Source organism: Pelobates fuscus, chromosome 1 (assembly GCF_036172605.1).
Source record: "Pelobates fuscus isolate aPelFus1 chromosome 1, aPelFus1.pri, whole genome shotgun sequence".
In the NCBI taxonomy this organism is placed as follows: domain Eukaryota; kingdom Metazoa; phylum Chordata; class Amphibia; order Anura; family Pelobatidae; genus Pelobates; species Pelobates fuscus.
In genome coordinates, this window is record NC_086317.1 from 373735422 (window position 1) to 373759645 (window position 24224).

At 38.3% G+C, this 24224-nt stretch overlaps 1 protein-coding gene across 1 annotated transcript in view; it reads right to left on the reverse strand.

The window, feature by feature from the left end:
- VWA8 (von Willebrand factor A domain containing 8) overlaps nt 1-24224 on the reverse strand; it is a 376054-nt gene that overhangs the window by 226157 nt on the left and 125673 nt on the right. The window contains exons 21-24 of the mRNA XM_063425968.1: nt 23650-23721; nt 21152-21228; nt 3279-3354; nt 2874-3009 (exon numbers count right to left, since the gene is read on the reverse strand). Coding sequence (XP_063282038.1) covers nt 2874-3009; nt 3279-3354; nt 21152-21228; nt 23650-23721 — 361 coding nt within the window. The remainder of the gene's footprint in view (nt 1-2873; nt 3010-3278; nt 3355-21151; nt 21229-23649; nt 23722-24224) is intronic.

Genomic DNA, 24224 nt, shown 5'->3' on the forward strand with positions numbered 1-24224 from the left:
TTATAGATGAGGTTAGAGCAGCAATTCCCAAACTGTGTGCCGCGGCACTGGATGTGCACACAGAGGCGCCGCAAGATATTTTTCCGGTGCTATGATGATAGCACCGGGAACTGTGCCTCCCTCTCCACTGCCAGCTCTGCAGGACCGGAAGGGAGATCAGATCACAGCAATGCTCCGAATCTCGCAAGAATGAACTCTAGCAGCTCCTGAGGCTGCTAGAATTCACTCTCACCACTTGGACCACCTGTGCTTCTCCACCGGACCACCAGGGATTGCCTTGTACTGTCCCCCCTTCCAGGCAAAGATACTTTTTTATTTTAATTTTTTTATTTAAAAAAAAAAAAAGTATATATTTATCTGCCTTCTACCCCCACAGACCAACAATAACTTCCCCTATACACCCAATTACCCCCATACACACATTACCCACCCTACACACACACACATATACTGCCCCCATACACACACACTGCCACTCCATACACACAAACTGTACCCCTAACGCACACTGTACCCCACAAACAACCTGCCCCCACATACACACTGTATTCTTCACGCACAAACTGCCCCACATACACACACACTGCATCCTTCACACACACACACACACACACACACACACTACATCCTTCACAAATACAACGCACCCTCGTACACTCACTGCACCCCCACATGCGTACACACACTCCACCACTCACATACACACTCCCCCACTCACACATACATACACACATTGCATCCCTCAGACACACTAGTGCCCCTGTTCCCTACTACAGCCCCTATCCTGGCAGATCCCAGGTAAGTTGTCAAACTGTTCTTAAACAGTTGGACTACTTACTCTGAGAGAGCACTACTGTCACCATAACCACTACAACGTGCTGTAGTGGTTATTGTGCCTGGATTGTTTCTTTAAATAATCTAACAGTGCCCCTCCCAAGTTTAGGTTCTTGATCTGTGCCTGAACGGCAAGCATTTCTGCCGAACAGGGGCCAAGTATTTGCCTCTGCGCTGTACATATATACAACCTAGGAAATTGTTTTAACATGGGGCGCCTTGGAAAAATATTGAAATATTAAGGGTGCCTTCAACCTAAAACATTTGGGAACCACTGGTTAGAGGGTTTGTATGTTGCACAGGATAAACCTACATTTTTAAACCTTGCATGTCAAAATAGTCACAATGAATTGATTACGTTTGTAGAATTTCCCAACACATCATTATGAAGTGAAGTCTAGATGAAAGTTCAACTAAATTGTGAGCAGACAGACATGGTTTATCAAGGTTAAACTGGGGCTTCCTGTGATAGCTAGTGATTGCTTGATATATACCACTGAAAATAAGCCTGTAGAAACTAATGATCACTTAATGACTTTACTGGAATAAGTCCAATTTACTTTGATGTGTGTGTTTTTTTAAGGAAATCAGCAATTACATTAAGTAAAAGTAAACTTAATGTTTTCATCAGACGGCAATAACCTTAATGGTTGTAATTTACATACATTTATGCAAACCTTTCCTCTAGTGTGTAAGACAACACACAAAGCTTTGGGAATATTAGCATTCTTTCTGCACAAGATAGCTATCTAATGTTTACAAGAAAGGTCAGTCAAAACATAGATCAGGCATAATTACTTTCAGAATAAGTGCAGAGCTAGTAAAACTGGGTTAGCATAAATTTGCACTTTTAGCCGATTACCTATGGGGCAGTGATAGTGCTACTGCTGCAAGTTAAGGAGCAAAGCAATTACAATATATTGTAATGGAATTGCTTTTAAAGAATCATAAAATGTGAGGAAATAAGCTAAATTACACTTTATTTCTTAATCACTGCAAATTGACCTTTCTCTTTAGCCACATTGACTACATTTCCAGTAAAAATATTAAAAATGTGCGGAATAACCATTTAAGAAGGGTTAAACCATTAAGACACAGTAATAATATTTTGGGAAAAAATAGAAGAAAAAATATTTTCATTTTATACAAATGTAGCTTAGATAAGCCATTTCTTCCCTCTATTCCCAAATATTTTATTCACATCTCCTTTGAACAACTATTACATTAAAATGTAATTACTAAAGTGGAATTATAAGCACAGTTTTCTTTGCATGCAAAGCATTTTGCATATAGATGTTCTCAATGATATCTACGCAGACACTTCGATTAAATGGATTTATATTTTATTTTAGGCTACAAACTGGCCTTTAATGAAACGTGCGTGTTTTTGCAAAAGCTTTTAACAGAATGTAACTTAGGTAAAATTGCTTGAGGAGCCATAGACACTTCCTATGTCCTAGTAAAGCAATCTGGCAAGTGTTAATGCAGGGCACTTTGTTCACTATTTGTTTATAAATAGGTTTACGGGCATACATGACTTTAAATTTTGCTTCATCAAGTCTATATGCTACGTAGAACTATCAAAACCTATTATGTGCATAAACAAGCTTAATGTGATGTGAACTGATTTGTAAAACAGAACCAACTTAAATGATATGAAGTCATCAAAACCGTATTTTCTCCTTCCTTAATTTAAGACAAAACACTCACATGTCTAAGCTAAAGTAGGGCAAAAGACAAATACAAGTTTGTATACTGTTTGTACATAATTTAGGTGAAGACACTAGCAATAATTATTTCTATTAATCTTGACACAGGCTCTTAATCCTAAACTAATGGTAAGCATCCTTTGGCACTCCAGATATTGTGTACTACATCTCCCCTGATACTTTTCCAGCATTATGGCTGTGATGCTTTATGGAATATGTAATTCAGAACATCGGGAGTGCCAAAGGTTGCCTACCCCTGTCCTAACGAATATGCATTTGGTTTCATAATTTCATCAACCTACCAATACCTTATTCCCATTTGTTACTTACTGGCTATTATACGCCTGCCATCGGATAAAATCATTTCCCCACTCTCCACCAGGGTTTTTAAAATGCAGGTGACATTTGTGGGAGCCTTGTCCGCCTCATCAATAACCAAGATGTGTCCCTTTTTAACAGCTTTCACCTATAAACAAAACACTTTGATTAGCATATCTAACACCATATTCATATTATGTATCATCTATTTAAAGAAGGGGATATCTGTTCAAAGATCTCTTTATTCTTAATATAACTGGAGCTGCAGTTCGTTACCAGTTTTAAGTTGGGTATTTCATTGCACTGCTGAACACTATTTACAGCATTTGTGATCACTTGGTGTAACAACCCCAGTAATGTTGTGAACTTATGTTGGTTCCCCAGAAATATGTTCAGATTTGAGCTTGTAAAACATACCAGCGGAGAGTCTTCATAAATTATAATTCCCTCCTTCACGGATGGCTGTAATGTAAGACTCTGCACTGTAGTATCTCTGTAAAGAAAAATATACAAAGATATATGAGGAAAAATAAGGTCAAAAGCACAAACATGAACAAGTAAATGGAAAAACAAAAATGTAAAACAATTGCTCAAAATATGAGGTACAGCTTGTTCTGATAAATCAGAATTAAATAATCTAATGAGTTCATAAGGAGCTCAACAATTACAAACCTTTAGAGGAGTAAAAAGTGGGATTTAAAGGGACACTATAGTCACCAGAATAACTACAGCTTATCGAATTTGTTCTGGTGAGTAGAATCATTACCTTCAGGCTTTTCAGGCATTTTGCTGTAAACACTGTCTTTTCAGAGAAAATGCAGTGTTTACATTACAGCCTAGTGATAACTTCACTGGCCACTCCTCAGATGGCAGTTAGAGATCCTTCCTGGGTCATGACTGCCTAAAATGCATCCAAACATTCAGTGTCTCCTCCCTCTGCATGCAGACACTGAACTTTCCTCATAGAGATGCATTAATTCAATCAATCTCTATGAGGAGATGCTGATTGGCCAGGGCTGTGTTTGAATTGTGCTGGCTCTGCCCCTGATCTGCATCTTTGTCAGTCTCAGCCAATCCTATGGAGAAGAACTGTGATTGGATCAGGCCACCACTTCTGATGATGTCAGAAAGCAGTGGGCATGTCTAAAGGAAACAGGGACAAAGTAAGCAGCTGTAGACTTGAATACAAGTAAGAATTTACTATATTTAGGGAGGCATGAGGGGACCAGGGTGGCTAAATGATGGTTTTAACCCTATAGGGTCAGGAATACATGTTTGTGTTCCTGACCCTATAGTGCTCCTTTAATTAGTGAAAAGCAACAATCATAGGCAAACTAACAAGAAAATAAGAAAATGTACAAGATGGTTGTGGGTTAAATAAGAATGCTCACAAGTTGGCATTATCAAACCATATGACCATATATGCAAGATTTATATTTGTACTTTTTAGTTTAGTCTGAAAGAAAACAGCAAATGCAAGTGGTTTGGGGTTGATTTTTGACAATTATTTAGAAATTTACAATATAAAATAAACGTAAGACTTCAAGTACTGTAACCACTACAGCTTATTGTAATAGTTATGATGCCAGCATGCTATGCGTTTTTAAAACAGTTTTCAATCAATTTCACAAAAAGGATTCACTTTCACCCTTCAGCCCTCTTCTAAATGTGTCATATTGATGCATCTCTCTTCCTCATTATCAGTCTGAAATATTTACAATAACAAGCAGTTAGCACTGGGGTAATGCCAAATAGGCATAGCTCTTTCAGCACCGCCAAGTTACTGTCAACCTTTTCACTGTCACCAAATGTACTCAAAGAAAAACATTTCTGATTTCAAGGACTTGAAATAAACCTGGAAGACCGTCTTCCATAGCCTAACAAAGCCATAAGGTACCGTGTTTATGGTGCTTGAAATATCGCTGATAATACTTTGACATTTAGAGTACAAAATATATTCAACTAAATCTTCTTGGAGGAAAGAAAATGCAGTACCTGCTTCGGATTAATTTTAAAGATATATCTTGCAATAATTTGAAGATGTGGGTTACCCCTTGTTTCTGACGTAGAATAACACAGATCTGTAAATTATAAGCAGAGCTTAAGTCCTGCAGCAACATGTAGGAACGCCGTTACTGTACTTTTTGCCCAGCAGGAACTGAGATACTGCATTTTTTTCCCCTGCATGAATGGGGTTCCAGCTGAGGAAAAACAGGCAGAGCTCTCTGTACCTTAGAAGCTGGTGGGGAAATGAAACTATTCCCCCATACGTGATTGTTCTTCATTTCCTCCTGGGTCAAACAGCAGCATAGAGGCAAAGAAGGCTGAGAGGAGGAGGAGGCTCAGTTCTGCACAGAGCATGGGGAGAGTGAGGCATCCAGTCACCTGGTAGTTAGTGCGCACACTGTATAGTTCTGTGTGTGTGTATGGGTCAGTGTTTAGGTCAGCGTGTGTATGTATGTTTCCATCTATAGGACAGTCTGTATAGGTTAATAAGTATGTGTATGTGTCACTGTATGTGTCTTTATGGGTTAGACTGTGTGTTCATATTTGTTTCTGTGACTGTGAGTGTGTGCGTGTGTGTGTCAAGGAGTGCATACATTCCTTAAAAAAGTTTTTTTTAGGTATGAATATATGTGAGTTCCTGGGAAAATTGTCCCTGGAATCTAAGTGACCCAGGATTTTTTCCCCAAATGTTGCAACTGTGGGAAGCCTATGCCTGCACCTCCATCTCCCAGAGCTCCAATAAAGATACTTCTCATCTAAAGGCCTGCCCACAGTGGATCACCAGGAATCTGAATGCCCCCTCCCTGCATGGTAAAAACAGGGAAGGGAGAATCATTTTTAAAAAACTATTAAAATAAAAATACTAAAGCTCCTCCTACTCACACACACAGTACCGTCCTCATACACACAATACACCCCACGTACAGTACACGAACACACAGTACACCCCCACTCACAGACCTAGTACATCTCACCACTATACACATACATACATCACCCCTATACACAGACACTACAACTTCTACGTACATACAAGCTACAGCTACTTGATACTCACACACAATTCAATCCGAAGACGTATACACTCACTCACACACTGCAGCCCTTAGACACACATGCACATACTCTACAGCCCTTATACAACTGCACGTGCACATACACTAGAGCCCCTAGCTACACAACAAACAGCCCCGTCTACACACACGTCCTCACAACAGCCCCTTCTACACACATGCCAGCCCTGTCCACTTTTGTTCTTTGGTATCCCACTTAAGGGGACACCAAAGATAAGACACCAGTGAATGCAGTGCAAGCATGTCATTAAATTTGCATGCGCTATGCAAAACAAACAGGGAATTGAATCCATCCTGGGTTGGTGGAAATCTTGTTTGAGTTCCCACATTATATTTACAAGAATTTGATCCTTGATTATAAGGATGATTTTTAAGAAAATGTTTGTCAGTCAATCTGCAGGTATATTACCAGGAAGCATATCTCTGACTTCTCTTTCAAGAACAGCGAGACAAGACGCTATTAGCAGTGAGCTTTGGGCTGTAGCTCATTAGGCTGAACAGCATATACCCACAGGAAATAGAAAACGAGGCATTGAAAACTGCTGTCCAAATGCCGAATGAAGAGCAATGAATAAAGTGTAACTTGGGAGCTGAGTATGACTGGAAAGATTAAAGTAGTCTCACATGAGATGAAAAATACTGAATAATGCTGGATATTATGATAAAAAATAGATAGAGAATATCTAGAGCCCCTATTTAAAAATAACAACCAAATCTATACATATAGTACAAAGACAGTCCAAACAAAGCTTTAATAAATCCGGCTAGATACTGTCATAGATATATACAGTAGGTATACCCAGTATAGAAAGGTAAAAGGGGCAAGTGACAGATATGTATACAATCTAACTCTACCACAAAAACAAAAAAATATATATCAAAGAGTCAAACACATATATATCACCAGCAATATTCCTAGTGAATATATGGACAAATATAGTAATCTCAAAATGTCCATATAAACAAAAAAAAATTAAATAGAGGAATGTGGTGAAATATGTATAAAGAATACTCATATACAGAGGTAAAAAAGATGAAAAACGAATAATAGATATCGTGGAGCTTAGAATGCCCACGGCATATCTATGAAGAGGATAGTATACAGAGCAGATAGAAGGAAACAATACATACATGTGGGCACAGCTGTTAGAATGAATGCTGCCTAAAGACCACAATATATCCAGTAAGTAAGTATACTCAGTATCATATCCAGTTACGTATATTAGCCTCTGAGTGGTAGAGAAAAGAAATCTATCTATTAGACATAAAACACATAGTAAGTGAAATAATTATAGTGACATAATGTGAGCAAAAAAAGTGAGTCTAAAAGAGACAAATAGACGCCTGACGCGCGTTTCAGTGCTTCTTAGTGCACCTTCGTCAGAGGCAAAAGATAGACTGCTCAGGTAGTCCTTTATATACCAAATGTTATAGGTGGATCAGCCAATACGTGCCTTACCCTGACCAGGGGGGCACGGCCGTAATTCCCGCGCCGAAACCACCTATCAGGACTCCTCCCCCTTTTTTTAAAACGTCAGAGTGGGACGAGCAATAGGCTACTCCCATATTTCTCCATCAAAAATATTGATATTATCTATCCAAATGTTCACCAACGAATTATGATACATCTTAAGTGATTGCATTCTCACATATATTCCCAGCTATAGAGTATGTCAGTAACAGGCATACTGATGGTAATAGAATCCAGATGTTGCCATATATATCTATATAGATAATGTGTTCAGACAACATATATGATTCAATAATAAGATGCATATTTGCAACAAAGAAGAAATTGGATAAACCATATACAAGTATTGTTGCAGAATAGTGTTTAGATACATAGAAGTCCCCATATAAGCTCTATAAATGGTGTCATAATTCTTTTTCCTTTTCAATTAATACAGTCTCATTCACAGGATATACTGATCCTATATTAGTATAAAAGTCGATATTATTATTTATGCATTTGACTGACATAAATAGATCCTCAATATAGAAAAAATAGACGACTAAAGACATTAATGGAGCACCTAAAAATATTATCTTCATGTGTGTCTATGACATTATCAGTCCTGCTTATTTAAAATTATTTAAGCCTAAGTGGAATAAAGAGAGTTATATACACATACTCACCCCATGATGACAATATAGAAAGAGTATTCATATACATCATAGGAATAGGAGTATCCGCATTTAAATAAAACAGGTGAACATTGAGTGGGAAGCATATATATCAACTAAGGCACAAATGGCAGATAGGTAGACATAGCAAGTGGACTACGTTATGAGCAGATTCACAAGGGAAACAATAATAAACAGCAAAAATAAACAATTAATAAAAATCAAAAAGATATGTAGAACTACTTACCGTATATACTCGAGTATAAGCCGACCCGAATATAAGCCGAGGCCCCTAATTTTACCCCAAAAAACTGGGAAAACATATTGACTCGAGTATAAGACTAGGGTGGGAAATGCAGCAGCTATTGGTAAATTTCTAAATAAAATTAGATCCTAAAAAAATTGTGTTAATTGAATATTTATTTACAGTGTGTGTATATAATGAATGCAGTGTGTGTGTATGAGTGCAGTGTGTGTGTGCAGTGTGTGTGAGTGCGTGTGTGTTGGAGTGCAGTACGTGTGTGTTGGAGTGCAGTGCGTGTGTGTTGGAGTGCAGTGCGTGTGTGTTGGAGTGCAGTGTGTGCGTGTATATGAGTGCAATGTGTGCGTGTATATGAGTGCAGTGTGTATATGAGTGCAGTGTGTGTATGAGTGCAGTGTGTGTATGAATGCAGTGTGTGTATGAGTGCAGTGTGTGTGTGATGCAGAGTGTGATGCAGAGTGTGATGCAGAGTGTGATGCAGAGCCTTGGTGGGGGGTGGGCATTTTAATTATTATAATTGTAATTTTTTTTTTTTATATTATTTTTTTTTTTTATTATTTTTAATATTTTATTTTATTTATTTTTTTTGTCCCCCCTCCCTGCTTGATACATGGCAGGGAGGGGGCTCTCACTCCCTGGTGGTCCAGTGGCATTGGCAGTTCAGTGAGGGGGAGGGGGGCTGGCAGAGAGCTTATTTACCTCTCCTGCAGCTCCTGTCAGCTCCCTTCTCCTCCACGCCGGTCCGTTCAGCACTTCGGCCAACTCACACTGTAAGTCTCGTGAGAGCCGCACTATGACCCCGCGGCTCTCGAGAGACTTACACTGTGAGCTGACAGAGGTGCTGAACGGACCTCCGCGGAGGAGAAGGGAGCTGACTGGAGCTGCAAGAGAGGTAAGCGCTCGCTGCCATCCCCCTGTCTGTATTATGGCAATGTAAATTGCCATAATACAGACAATTGACTCGAGTATAAGCCGAGTTGGGGTTTTTCAGCACAAAAAATGTGCTGAAAATCTCGGCTTATACTCGAGTATATACGGTATATGTTATAAATATAGCAGAAGTATGGAATCCAGAACAGATTTTAGTTCATTGTTGTGAGATAAATGGAGTGAACGAGAAACCCTCATTCAGACCCATTGGGGAAAGGGTTTTTAACCTATAAATCCAGAGGCTTTCCCTCTGTAACAATTTTTTATCCAGGTCACCTCCCCTTGGGCCAAGTGTGACTTTTTCAATTCCGCAGAAACTTATGTTTTCTGCGGAGCCGCCATGATGGAGTTTAAGGTGTTTCCAAATAGTAGTGTCGACCAATCTCCTTGGGTTGACTGATGTAACATGCTCACGGATTCTATATTTAAAGATACGGATGGTCTTGCCCACGTACATTTTTTTTGCACGAGCAGGTCAATAAATAAATTAATCCAATAGTTTTAATAAACTAGCCTGATTTATTAAAGCTTTGTTTGGACTGTCTTTGTACTATATGTATAGATTTGGTTGTTATTTTTAGATAGATATTCTCTATCTATTTTTTATCATAATATCCAGCATTATTCAGTATTTTTCATCTCATGTGAGACTACTTTAATCTTTCCAGTCATACTCAGTTCTGTGCATCTGTTTGCTACAGCTGTATATTTCTGAGTGTGTGCTTTTTTTTCTTGTTTGTTTATACTATTTGGGGTTAGGCCCCTGGAGACCCCTGGAGTCTCCATTAGGTACTGGGTAGGTTTGGACTCCGTCATTGATGCCTATTTATTTGGGCTTTATATGAAAGAGGCTTGCCTCCCCTGTTCACTGTTTTTAACTTGGGAGCTGAAAGAAAAAAATAACAACCCAATGATACTCTCAGGGGGGTCTTAGGTATCATGCTGGATTAAGAAAAGAGAATAAAGAAGTATGTCTGGTTTAACGTAGCAGTTTCACTCTTCAATGAGAAATCATTGTCTTCATTTGCCTTGAATTTGGCCTTTAGGTACAGTGTATCCTAGTTAGGGAACATCTAACTTACCCTGATTTTAAGACATGCAGTACAAAAGAGGAACTATGATAATATTGAGTTTGAACTAAAGGTAACTGAAACTTGAAAATGAGAGAACTCTCAATGTATCCCTACTGGTAAAATATTCATGAATAAATAAATAATTTGTGGTGCAGAGCAGTGGTGTACAATGGGTTGCCAGTACTGGGGGCAAGGTGTAATACTTAACCCAACACGCAGAGTGAAAACCAAAAGTAGAAATAGAGACAGAAAGAAAGTCCCTAAGCCAGTCCTTAGCATGGCCGGATAAAATAGATAACTACAAGAAACGTCAGAAACAAGCCAAGGTCAAGGGAAGCCAGAAATACACAATAACGAGGAACGAAGCTGAGCCAGGGAAACCAGAAATCAGAATAGTCAAGAGCAAGCCAGGTCAAAACCAAAGAACTATCACAAAAGGGTTACAAGAACGCACTAAAGGGACACTAGTGACACAAGGCACACTAGAAACCACAACGGGGCACTGTGTTTAGGGCAGACTGGACTTTTATATGATTGGGGGCGTGGTTAGCATAGCCATGCCCCCAAAAGGTACATGTGTGCTGAGCTCTGCTGTATAGAATTCTCCTGACTCCCTGACGCCGGCACACATGCACCACATCATTAAAAGGGGCGGGTGCATAGCGGCCGGCATCCCTGAGGCTGAGTGGAGCCTCTCCCGGCGTGGGAGCAGCAGTCCGACTGATCCCGGCGTCGGCAGACCAATAAGGTAAGTGGAAAAGGGCTGACACAAGGCAAGTATTGCGCCCCCTACCCCGTGGACCATTTGCACTACCCGAGGCCCTTAACTGGCGCCTAGATAGCCTCACTCCTCCTCATCATGCCTAAAGTAAGGTGTATAGTCTATACACATTACTTAAGGTGTGAGGTGTATTTTTAAAATGATGCAATGCAACTATCAGTGTCACACACATCATGGAGATGAGGCGGGTAGAGAAGGAGGAGTGAGGCTATCTAGGCACCCTTTACCGGCATACCAGTAGGATACCATTTATCAGATTAATGCAATTTTCTGTATGAGGTGGAGAGCACACTATATATTATTTTACTTATTACTTCTTCTTTATTTATTATTATTATTATTTTTTTGTGCCCCTAAGAATTTTGTGTCCAGGGCAACCACCCCTGTGGCGACGCCCAGGCTACTGCACAGTTGCAGAGTAATATGAAGAACATATCAGACATTTAGCAGCTGAATAAAATAGTTAGCAAAAAATCAGGCAGCTCTGCAACCACATGCAACTAAGACTAATCATGCACAGATGCTTGTGGAAGAACTATAAGTCAAAATTCCCTGCAATGGCTTTACCCAGTGAAAGTGCATTTAGTGACACACATTTGCTATAAGCTTTTTGGGGACACAGGTTCTAAACAGGACTGCTACTCTTGATTCAGGACAACTGGAAGGTATAGCCTGGTATGTAAGAGGCATATGCTATGCCCTGGGGATCAATAAACAACGATGTATGCCATTCTAGCCAAACAAGCAAATTTATAACTAAACATTTATTGCTAGTTAGCTGGAAACAGGATAAGGATGTTAGTTATCTTAGCCCAGCAGTCTTCTTAAAGAGCTTGGTGTTAATTCCCCCCCTCCTCCCCCAATCAGCAGACAGGAGCCATTTACAAATGTAATATTCTTGTGGGATGGACAAGAAAAGGCATGATACTTAAATATTGACTGTTTCCACATGGTAAGCGTTTTTATGTATTCAGAGTCTCTGGTTGTTTGTGGCATTTATTTGCAGACCTGCCATTTGAAAATAGTGAGCTTGGCCATGTAGGTTACAGGGCCGTTTCATCACCTTAAAAAAAATATATAGAACACTATGGTAAGTGGTAAGAGAAGATCTGGATGCATGGACATAATTGGGGGAGAACAATGCAAGTCTAACATAGGCAGAGCAAATAAAATCATAGTCACCATGCAAAAGGAGTCTTAATGCAAACCAAAAGAAAATGGGAATGTATTGTAGCTATGTGATAGGGTAGTGTTTCTCTGCATTGCAGACCCATGTGAGATTGATAACAACTGTATCAACTGTGTCTAGCCAAACTTTGACAATTATCAAGAGATATAATTATGTGACGTGGTTCCACATTAATTTGATTATTTGGTTCCTGACACCAAAATTGTAGGTCCAATTCTTGACAACGAAAACTCGAAGAAACAACTACTTTGTTGATATTAGGAATATGAAAATTATCCATCTTACATAAAGGTATTTATTATTATTTTTTATTTTTTTACAAACCTCTGTTATCCCACATAATTTGTTTTGGGTATGTGAAAAAATTTAAATCAAAAGCTTGAGTCCTGTTTAGTTTATTTATTATTTGCATAACAAAGTCAAAGGAAATGCAATTTGAATAGCTGAACATGGGATTACCCCTGCAGATAAGGCATATGCCAATTCTAGAATGGACTTAAAGACCCACACCAAGTAACATTACAAATTAACAGAAATATGCTCTTTTTATCTGCTCAATAATTATTTAACAATATCAACATGCTACATAATACATCAAACTGCTTAATTAGTAGGTCAAAATCACAAAGATATTATTTAAAAAGAAAAAAAATTATAATAGGTTTAACATTGAGAACACTCATTTTAGTCTATGACAGTGATTACCGATATTAACTTCTCCAGCAGTAACCATTGTACCACTAAATACATTCTTGACAAATAATTCAGGTATAACTAACAGAAATTCTCCACTGAGAAAGAAAACAGCAAAAATATTGAGTGATTCCATGTTTCCAATCTATTTCTTGGCACGATGTTCAATAAACAGATGGGGAATGATTGTACACGGTCTTTTAGGCTTTTAATTCCAAAGAGATTCTTGTCCATCTGTATTTATATTTGACATTTAATTTAAGAATTTAGGAATACAGACTTGGCTGGCTGCACTTGCAATCTGTTACAGAAATTAAAACATGACTGCTCTATGGTGACTTCCCTTAAGGTAAAGCGAATTTGAACAGTGCATTATTAGATTTTGACTATCTTCCACCGCTTATATTAAATTACCAGTGTTCAATTCTCAACCAATGGTTCTCACCAGCCTCGTAAAAGTCAAAATTCCACAGGATACGGAGTAGACATAATATGACATGGACAGTATCAATAATCAAAGCACATAACTTGAAATTTCCTTGATCCAAGCACTGTTGGGACAAGGTACACTGTGGCAGTAAATTTAAAGAGATCGCTTAATATATAGAGATCTTTCATATAATGAGAAGATAAATGATCCCCGTGGGTGTGTTAAGTACAACCACTATTCCAAACACCATTCCAATATCAAGTTATGTTTTACTTACTCATTACTGTACTGTATATAGCTCTATATTCAGTATGTTGTGCATAAAACAAGAAGCTATGGATTTACATTTAAAAAAAAAAAATGTTTATTTATTTACAAAATTAAAATAAAGTACAGCGGGCCGGGACAGCGACAGAGGGCAAGACAACCAACCACCCCTTCCCCGAACCCCCCCACCCATCCACAACAGCACACTCAGACAGATGACCACAGGCACCGGACAAGAGCATGATACTTCAAGATGTGACATCGAATGCACACCATGTGAACACGGTCACTCACCAACACAAGACCTATGAGACAGAGACGTTCCAACGCCGACACCCTGAGGCAAGACACGTAGTCTTAAACCACAAACAGCAGCACACCAGAACTGAACCCCACCCAACCCTCAAACAAACACACAACAACACGCAAAACGTCGATTCACCGAGATAGGATCAGACCGAACACGACAGGACACTACACAACAAACGGCACCTTAGGCCCCAAACACGCAAACGTACGGAACACACCAATGTTACAACCTGGAAACTTTAATGCAGATACACACACTGATACACCTACCAAACGCACAGACCGTACAAACAGACAGCGCAACAGAACCAGCCCAACACGATGGGACTTACCCACAGGCGACACAACACTAGACAACCGAGACACCACACTACCTGCTAGAGCCCAATGGACCCGGCAATGAGCATGGAAACAGCGAGACGTGAAGCCAAGTTAGGCAACGTCGTCGACAGGACGGGAGGGAAAGAAATCACAAACGAGGCACCGAACCAGATACCCAATACGCCACATTCACTCACACCACACTCCCAGGAGAGGGTAAACCGCAAACTGCTCTGAGAATTACCTAAAAGCTACTTTAAATTAATAACCTCAGTAAATGCAACAAGAAGCTGAATGCTCCTGCACACGCAAACCGTACCAGGCCTCACCTGACACAATAACCGGCACAGAGGCTCAAACACACACGATTGCGAAACCACAATAACTGAGCAGAATTCATGTAAATGTTCCGAAATGCACACACCCGAATATGAAACTAACTGTTGCAATACATGTGGTCCGATTAACTCGCCTCTATGCAGGCAACAAACTGCATATATACCCATGTATCGATAATCACGCCTCTGCGTAGGCAACTACCCGCTTAAACAAACATATGTATGTAACAGAGTTTAAGTTGTGAAAACAATAAACATATTCAAAACAAAATGAAAATAAAAAATAGTCTAAGAAGGTATTTTAATTCCATAAATTTATCAAGGAGGAGAAAAAACGTGGGCATATCTCTAGCAATGTCACAAGTAAAAAAATATTATTTCCTGATTCCATGTTAAGGTGATCTCTGGATTTTAGTTAATTAAAATAAAAAAAAATCCTCCATTTGGGCAAAGAAATAAATATCTCTGCATTCCATTGCACCTTGTACATTACCCTGTTCCTTGTTCATCACGTCGTTATTCCATTATCAATCGAATATGTAATACTAATTGCTAATCAGCCAGCAGTCCAACTGCAGAGGATCTATGTCATATTGTTGCCTGTTATAATGTCAGAATGTCACATGACATCCATCATCATCCAGGTATGTCAAAGGCCTGGTATTTTAGCCTTTTACAGAAGTCAAAGAAACACTTGTGTATGAGGAAGCCACATTCTATATAATATTATGGCTTAAAGTGTGTCATTTGGCATCATTACATGGATATGTCTAAACCTTGGGCAAGGATTTTGACCTTCTATGAATATTGACTGGAATACAAACCTAAATGTTTTATTTATATTTTTTAATTGTCAGACACTTAAAAGTACACTATAGTCTCAGGAATACCAACATGTATTCCTAACACTAGACTGCTGGAGTAGCCGTTTATGTGCCCACCCTCCTCAGATTGGAGATAAAAGGTTGTTTACTTACCTTTTCTCCATCGCCGTGGCTGGCCCTGACACCATGGCTGAGATCATGGATCTTGGTCTCAGCCAATCCAATGCTTTCCCATAGAAAAACATTGGGAGGCTATTGCACATGCAATTACTAAATTACTCAAATTCTCTTTCCAATTTTTTAGTTGAGAACAATAAAATGGTGGCCCTTTGAATTAGTTTCTTAGTCTTTCCATCATTATATAACAGATGTAATTTTGCTGAGGACATGCTGGTCAGAGGAGTGTTTTGCTTGTCTGAACTAAAATGCTAAGTAAACAGTCACCAATAATCTAATGAACCATTCCAAATACAAGAATCCTAGCCTCTGAAAGGATACTGGAACAGCTTCATGTAGCGATGAGTCTCCTGACATTTACACTGTTTACATTAGGCGGTGGCTGTGACCCAGAATGTTTCCAAACCTTAATAAATGTGGACATGATTTATTGTGCATCACCTGTGTCTTTTAAGTTGGTTCTAGTGATTCCTTACAATATAAAATAAGGGGAAACAACCCCAAATGGTTAGAGGCAGCATTGTGACATGGCTGTGTGATACAAAAGGAAATACAAATACACAGAAGTAAGTCCTATTAAGGGCTAATAAGTATGTAGGTTTGACCTATACACCAAAGCAGCTTTATTAAGCTAACATTGTTTTGGTGCCGTTAGTATCCCTATAAATGTATTCTCTGTATTGTAACATTTATATAAGAGTGTAAGCTCTGTGAGCAGGGACTTCATACTCTGTATTGTAACGTTTATATAAGAGTGTAAGCTCTGTGAGCAGGGACTTCATTATCTGTATTGTAACATTTATATAAGAGTGTAAGCTCTGTGAGCAGGGACTTCATACTCTGTATTGTAACGTTTATATGAGAGTGTAAGCTCTGTGAGCAAGGACAACATCCTCTGTATTGTAACGTTTATATAACAGTGTAAGCTCTGTGAGCAGGGACTTCATTCTCTGTATTATAATGTTTATATAAGTGTAAGTTCTGTGAGCAGGCACTTCATTCTTTATATTGTAAAGTTTATATAAGAGTGTAAGCTCTGTGAGCAGGGACTTCATTCTCTGTATTATAACGTTTATATGAGAGTGTAAGCTCTGTGAGCAGGGACCATTGTCTCTATATTGTACTGTTCATACTATATGCTCAGTGAGCAGGGATCTCCTCTGAATTGCACATTTTTATTAGCATATTAGTGTAATCTATTCAGCAATATAAACTAAACACATTAGGAGGCTGGTCCAGGGTATTAAACCGATCGCTAAAAATGAGGTCAGCAAGAAATGTTTTTTAACCCCGTAAGACATCATTCACTGGGTTTTTATTTACCTTCCTCTGGATCAGGCATGAGAATTGCAACTTGCAACGATGTGGAAATTTCTGCCTGTGCTTTGCATAAAAATTATAGAAAATAATAAATCTATCTGTTATTGTCTGATTCATGAGTAATATCACTACACAGATCACATTGATCTGAATGAAGAACGCGTGTGATAAACGGAAATTATAATATGGAAATAGGACATAGTTTGAAATCGCCGTTTAGATCCCCAGCCCCTCGTTGCCCCCGTTAAAAAGGTGTTTTACTCAGAGCCGTGCAGGTCTCCTTACGGCTGGCCCTGCCCCGCTCTTGGCTTAGATCATGAAATTTGATGATCTCAGCTAATCCAATGATTTCCCAATCAGCCAATCAGCATCTCCTCATAGAGATGGATTTAATCAATGCATCTTTATGAGGAAAGTTCAGTGTCTCTATGCAGAGGGAGGAGGTGCTGAATGTCAGTGCACTGCCCCAGGAAGCACCTCTGAGGAGTGGCCTGTGGAGGTATCCCTAGGCTGTAATGTAAACACGGCATTTTCTCAGAAAAAAACATTGTTTATTGCAAAAAGCCTGCAGGGACTGACTATACTCACCATAACAACCATATAAAGCTGAAGTTGTTTTGGTGACTATAGTGACCCTTTAATAGTGAGTATGAAGTGAGGTAACTACAGATTTTGTAAAAGGCCAGTCTTATTTTTTTTTCTTTAAATTCTGCCATGTTTGTCCACAGCAGTGATTACTCAATGATTCAAACCAACTTATTTTAGAGAAGTTAACTTGCTCCAGTATGTTCAGTTTGGAGGGGATCCCACACATCTCATCCACTATGAATGATCGCACATAAAAATATTAATAGATGCTAGTAACACCACACGTTAAAGGTTTTATTTATTTATAAGAAGTTGAAACCAGTGGCATGTGCCCCAGTGCTGCAGAAAAAAAATATATAGTGCATGTGCATGTCAGTACATTTCATAACTAGTTCAACGCACATTAACCAGCCTTTTTCAGTACACATTGTGTGTCCGAAATTTTGCCATTGACACTGGTTTCCAGGCACTGCGCAAGCAGTACATGTTACCACTAAAATTTAAATAACCTCTAAGTCATCCCTGCAAGATAAGTGTCTCTGTTGCGTTAAACTGACACTTTAATTAGGAATAATTAAAAAAAAATCCATTTAAGCTCAAAGGGTTATTCTAAAAGATTGTATTTTGTGGTAGAGGTAATTGGATTTTGTAATGATGCTAATGTGTAAGGAAATAAAATTAACATCTCAAGAATAAATACAATTTGCAGGAAGATAAAGTAGCTAATTACCCTTTCATTTGATTTTAAAAGATCTGGAAATAATTTTTAAGGGAGTAATACAATTGGAAAAGCAAGTGATTTCATTCTATTTAGAACACAGTTTGCACAGCTTTGTAAGAACAGATAGTCCGTTATCGAACATGACCAACACAGGATTATAAAACACTTTGAATGCTGACAATGGCCTGTTTTCACATATTTTTATGAAAATGCAGAAAATAAAGTTGGCACCAATGAAGGAAATTCCACCATTGACCGTTCAATGAAAGAAATGTTGAATCATGCCTTTATTGCAAACATCTGTAAATTCTAACATACAGTGTTTAAATGTGCTTCTAGGAACCACAGTGAGCTAAATGTTCGTGCCCAAAGCACTTTGTGAAGACCAGGTTTTGCTCTTTTAATTCACTGATGGCATTATCATTTTGGATCATTCTGTTCTGGAGATTGGAATTTCATATAGCTCCATCCGCTGTTTCAATCATTACTGGAACTCTCTGCCTGAAGAGGTGGTTTTGTCAGAGTCACTACAGATGTTTAAGCTGCAATTGGATAAATACTTGCAAAAACATAACATACAGGGATATAATTTCTAATTAGTGGGGTAATAGCTGCTTGATCCAAGGAGACATCTGACTGCTATTTTGGGGTCAAGGAGGAATTTTTTCCTAGTTTGTTGCAAAATCGTAATCGCTTCATACTGGGTTTTTTGCCTTCTTTTGGATCAATAGCAAAAACCTATGTGAGGAAGGCTGAACTTGATGGGCGCTAGTCTCTTTTCAGCAATGTAACTATGTAACTTAGGAGTGGAACTGCTGAATATGCTGTTATTAGCCTACTCACAGCCTGGTGTACAGTTTTGTGCCTGAGAGCTGGTGAGAGATATGCATGGCATGCACACTCCACATGCACAGGTTGGATGAATTCTGGCCAGCTTCTACAACACGGATCCAAAGAAAAGTCTTATGTCCGCAGAAATTTCCAAAAATCTTAAGTTATTCAGTTCACGTTGGGTACGGAAACCTAGCCCTGGTTAAAATCCTTTAACTTCTTCCTCAAGTGGTGATAATTTTAGTGGCAGTGCCACAGAAATTACATATATGTTGCAATTTGATTAGTAATAAGGCAACTCATGCTTTTCAGCATTCCTGATCCGTGTCACATAATCGAAGTCACATGTAGATCAGGTCTTATGGAACATCATGTTTAATGTCTCAGAGTGGAACAGACCATGGGGCAGCACAGAATGTATGTGCATTTCTATCTACCTTCCTTGGGTCCAGAGATTTAGGACTCAATTCTAGTGTTGCCACTACTTTTTACCAGCCAACTACTACTTGCTTGAATGCCTATCACTACTGTTAGCGAGTAGTGTATGTTTATCAACTTCAAAGTGTCACCAGTTACTAGTTGCTGCTAATTAAAGCCATCATTCCCTATGGGAGCCATTATAGCAGGCTGTAGTGGTTATGATGTTTGAAGTAACCTTTTAAGCCATCCAAGTGCTAGAATTACAAGGTCACAATCATGGATTAAATTGTAAGCACTTAGAGAACACTTGCAATGTATTTAAAAGTTTCCATTGCGTCTTACAAATAGCAAAGTCACAGCATCCATTAACAAATTATTTTCAGTTTTGTTCGCTGCATGATATATGCTTAGTCCCTTAGGCGTAAAACATTTTCTTTTAACCGCATGCCACTTCCGCAATGAAACTGCATGATTTAGGCAATTATAAGTATACTTTTTATGACGTCTATAAATAATGAACACTGTGAATGGCTAAAAATACACTTTGCATAGCAGGGGATTAAGAGACAATAACACTACAGTGTAGAACGTGTAACTCTTCAACAATGCTACACAATTAACAGCATGACAGTATATGCTTATTTAGTAAGTGAACAAACATACTGCTGGTTAAATGAAGCATTTCTATAATAATTTGCTAAGTAAAAAATACTGTGGAATGCTTAATAAATAAAGGAAGGAAGCTTCAAGCACTTTAACCATTTAGGCTTCTGCACGGTTTCTAGTGTGAAGGAGCACCCTCTGCTGGTCTCTGAAACTGCTATGTTTATTAAAAAAAAGGTTAAACCTAGCTGGACCTGGCACCCAGACCACTTCATTAAGCTGAAGTGGTCTGGGTGCCTAGAGTGGTCCTTTAATGCTGCAGCAATTTGCTAAATAGATGCAGTAATATATCAATATACTCCCGATGTGAAATTGTAGAGGAGGCAAATATCCCCCTTAAACTCTGCTTGACTCTACGGGACAGTCTGCAGTGCCATCACAGCTACATGCACACATGGCCACAAGTACGTACATAAAAACAAAAGTAAGGCAACTCTACAAGCTAATAGAAGCTTCTATTGATTAATGTCATTCATTTTTATCATGAATGAGAATAGTCGTGACTGGGTCTGTTGTAGGCTTCCACTAGCTAGTATTGACCCATACATATTGCAAGAGATTATGGACGTGTACAATACTCCTATTGGAAAGAATTGATTAGGCCACATTGACTGACACATCTCTGACAATTTTTACTTTCTGCAAATCCTGAGAATTTGCACTAACCAGGTTGATTCAGAGGCTTGTGCTTGTGAATTCTTCATAACTACATGTACTGTTGAGATTATTCCCTGAAGTCCAAAAGTACATTTTAGTAGCAAAATACTTGAAGAAATATAATCTAAACCCTAACTTCACCCCAAGTTTAATTTTGTGTGTTTCCAACCAGGAATACTTGGTCACATAAACAGAAATTACATTTTGAAAAATGAAACACCAAATGACATACACACACACACACACACATCCATTCATTATTATACAGTTGATAGAATATGCGAGTGCTTACCTGTGGAGCTGCAAATATTCCCGTGGTCTGTTTAACAGGTGCAGAAATCTGTCAACTATCTTGTTTTTCCCCACACCCTGTTAGTTAATAAATAAAATACAATAACAAAGTTAAATAGTTTTACTTAAATTATGTATTTTATGAGAGAGTTTATACAAATATACAGACAGTTGTTGATATAATACACATACCTTGATATATATCTATATATAAATTTAGAAATCACACATATGTATAATGCAACGAGGACATTCCACTTCTCACAAGGTTATGCACTAAACACTGCTCTCCAGTCTATGTAAGATCTTCCTGTACTGCAGAACACGTTTGGAGGTAATCTCACACCACACCAGACTTCCTCCAAAACAAATTAATGCTACGTTCTTATAGATCTGCCTTCTCCCTCGTCAAACAAGAATGTTTTACCTTTTTCATCAGCAACTAATCTCATGACCCCAAACACATTTTAAACACCTTAGAACTCTTTACAATTCCCTATTGCAACCCCACTCCCCCACTTACTCATAGACAGAGATTTTTCATGTCACTTCAATGACAGAATTGACCAAAGTAGGAATATTCAATAAAGTGAGGATTCAAAGTGAATGTTAAGAGATTCACCTTCCATCTATGGTAAAAACATATCTTCACTTTCTCTTCAGAGTTTTTAGAGTGCCCTGTATATACCATCTACCTCACTTTCCCAAAACAAACTCTCTTCTTGACCTCTAAATCTAACGCCCATTATTCTTTTTTAATGTCCTCAAATTCTCTGCTGCTTTTGCCACTGTCAACCACTCGCTCTTTTTTTTTTTTAAATCACCCACAACATTGGCTTCTAGGACTCTGTAAGATCTTCCTTCTCTTGCTCCCTTTCGCGACACTATTTAAGCCTCTCTGGTACCACTTGCTTCCCACTACCCACCTCAGCCGGAATCCCATAAGGCTCTATTATTGTCCCCTGTTCTCTAGTTACAACATCTCCTTAGTAAGCCACATCGATTTCAGAATCATCTATATGCTGATGAAACTCAATTTACCACTTCTTCCCAGCTAAGATTTGGAACTAATCCTAGGCAATTTGGAGGAAGTGTTGAGCAATTTAGGTGAGGTACTTTTTGTGCATTTCTTTGAATGTTTGGTTCCGAATTTACCTAAATTGTCCTTTTTTTTAGGTTTGATCCTAAAACAGGCGTGTTCTGTTAAAACTAAAGAGTGCCTAAACATTCTGCTTCATAAGATTGGAGCTATCTGAAGGAAAGGAAACGGAAGTGGGCCACCAGAGGGGACATCATGCACAGGGGCATAAAGAGCCTGTGATGTAAAATGGAAGAGAAAAACTAAGTGTAGAACAGGCCTGCAGTTAAAGTGAGGCCATTGTCTCCAAAACACAGCCATGCTCTGTGCTGAGGGGGCATTCCCCCAATTCTAAACCCCAAGGAGCGCAGCCAGAGCCCTCCAACATCCTCCCTCCCTCAGGCAGTAGGTAAGCAGGAGGAAAGGGATGGAAACTGAAACTGATTTTGTGCAACTGTATGTTACACACAACACATTTGTTAGAAAATGGGAGTTTATTAGTGTTTGTGTTCGTATCAGTCTATGGATGTGTGTTAATTTGTTTCTCTGTGTAAATGTAAATCTTTGCATGAGTGTTTGTGTATGTGTGAGTCACAGTGTGTGTTTATCATTCTGTGTTGGTTTATGTTTTGCTATGTGTAGTAGTAGTAGTAGTGTGTATCTATGATTACTTGTTAATGGTGGCAGTGGGCAAGGAAAAATGATCATTTCCAGGATCCTGTTAATGATATCGGTGGCCCTGAATTGATCCTGGATGTAAGAAGCATTAGTGTATGCAAAGGTGCAGTAATACCAATACTATATCACATGCATTCTTTGTAAAGGTCACAGGGCTACCCTAAGGTAAGGAAGTGCACCGTGTTCTACACCTCTCCAATGATATTTCAGCTTTAATCTATCATGTTAGACTACAATGCCATATTGTGTACGACAGTAAGTCTAATGACTTTAAATTTTCTTTGTCGGTAACTCATTTGAACAGACACCTAGATTTACTAATATGCTGGAATTTGTCATCAGCATTTCCTAAAATGTTTTGCATATAGTTTGATAATTATTTATATAATTATATAGTTTACAACTAGTTTGTATACGTTATATACCTCTTAACCCGAAGCTTGCTTGAACAGAGTCCTCATCAACCTATTGTTCCTGTAACATTTTACAATTGCCTCATTCATTGTTAAATCTTCCCCTTTTATCATTTTGTAATATATATGAATATATGTATAAAGATATAAATGCCAAAAATAATAATAAAATAATACTACTAATAATAATAATGATAAATGGTTCTTATGCAGCCTGTGGATCTAGCAATATGTTTCACTGTGGTTCTTTCGTCAATCTCTATATATAAGGGGAGCAAAGTAAATCTTTGGGAAGGTTTACATGGTATAAAATGTTGTTACTCGACTCACCTGATTTCCAACCAACAAGAGATGTTCTCCAAGTAAAAAATCTTTCAGCATATCTTCCAAAACCATTACATGCTGCAAAACACACACATATATATATATTTATATACATAAAAATAAATACATACATTATATATAAAAATGAATACATGATGTAGTACTTTGGATGTGACTGGAGAGAAAGATTAATGTAATCTGTCTAGAAATAAATTTAAAAAATAATATTTTTCTAATGCAAATTATACATAAATTGTACACATATTAAACAAAACAATGGACCAAAATAGCTAATTCAATAACAGATAGCAAAAATCAGCAGGTAGTTTGTTAACTCATGAACTAAAACTCCCATGAGCCTCTAGTAGAGCAGCTGTTGTGCTTCCTAAGACACTTTACATTAGAAGAGCATACATAGTGAGGCAGATTATCGTATAAATGAAAAAACTATAAATTCTCTCTTCATCATATGAAGATATTTTCTTTGCAAACTAAAGTTTTTTCCTAAATGTAATTTTTTAAATCTTGCTTTTAAAAGCTGAAACCTAAACAAATCTCAGTATATATATATATATATATAT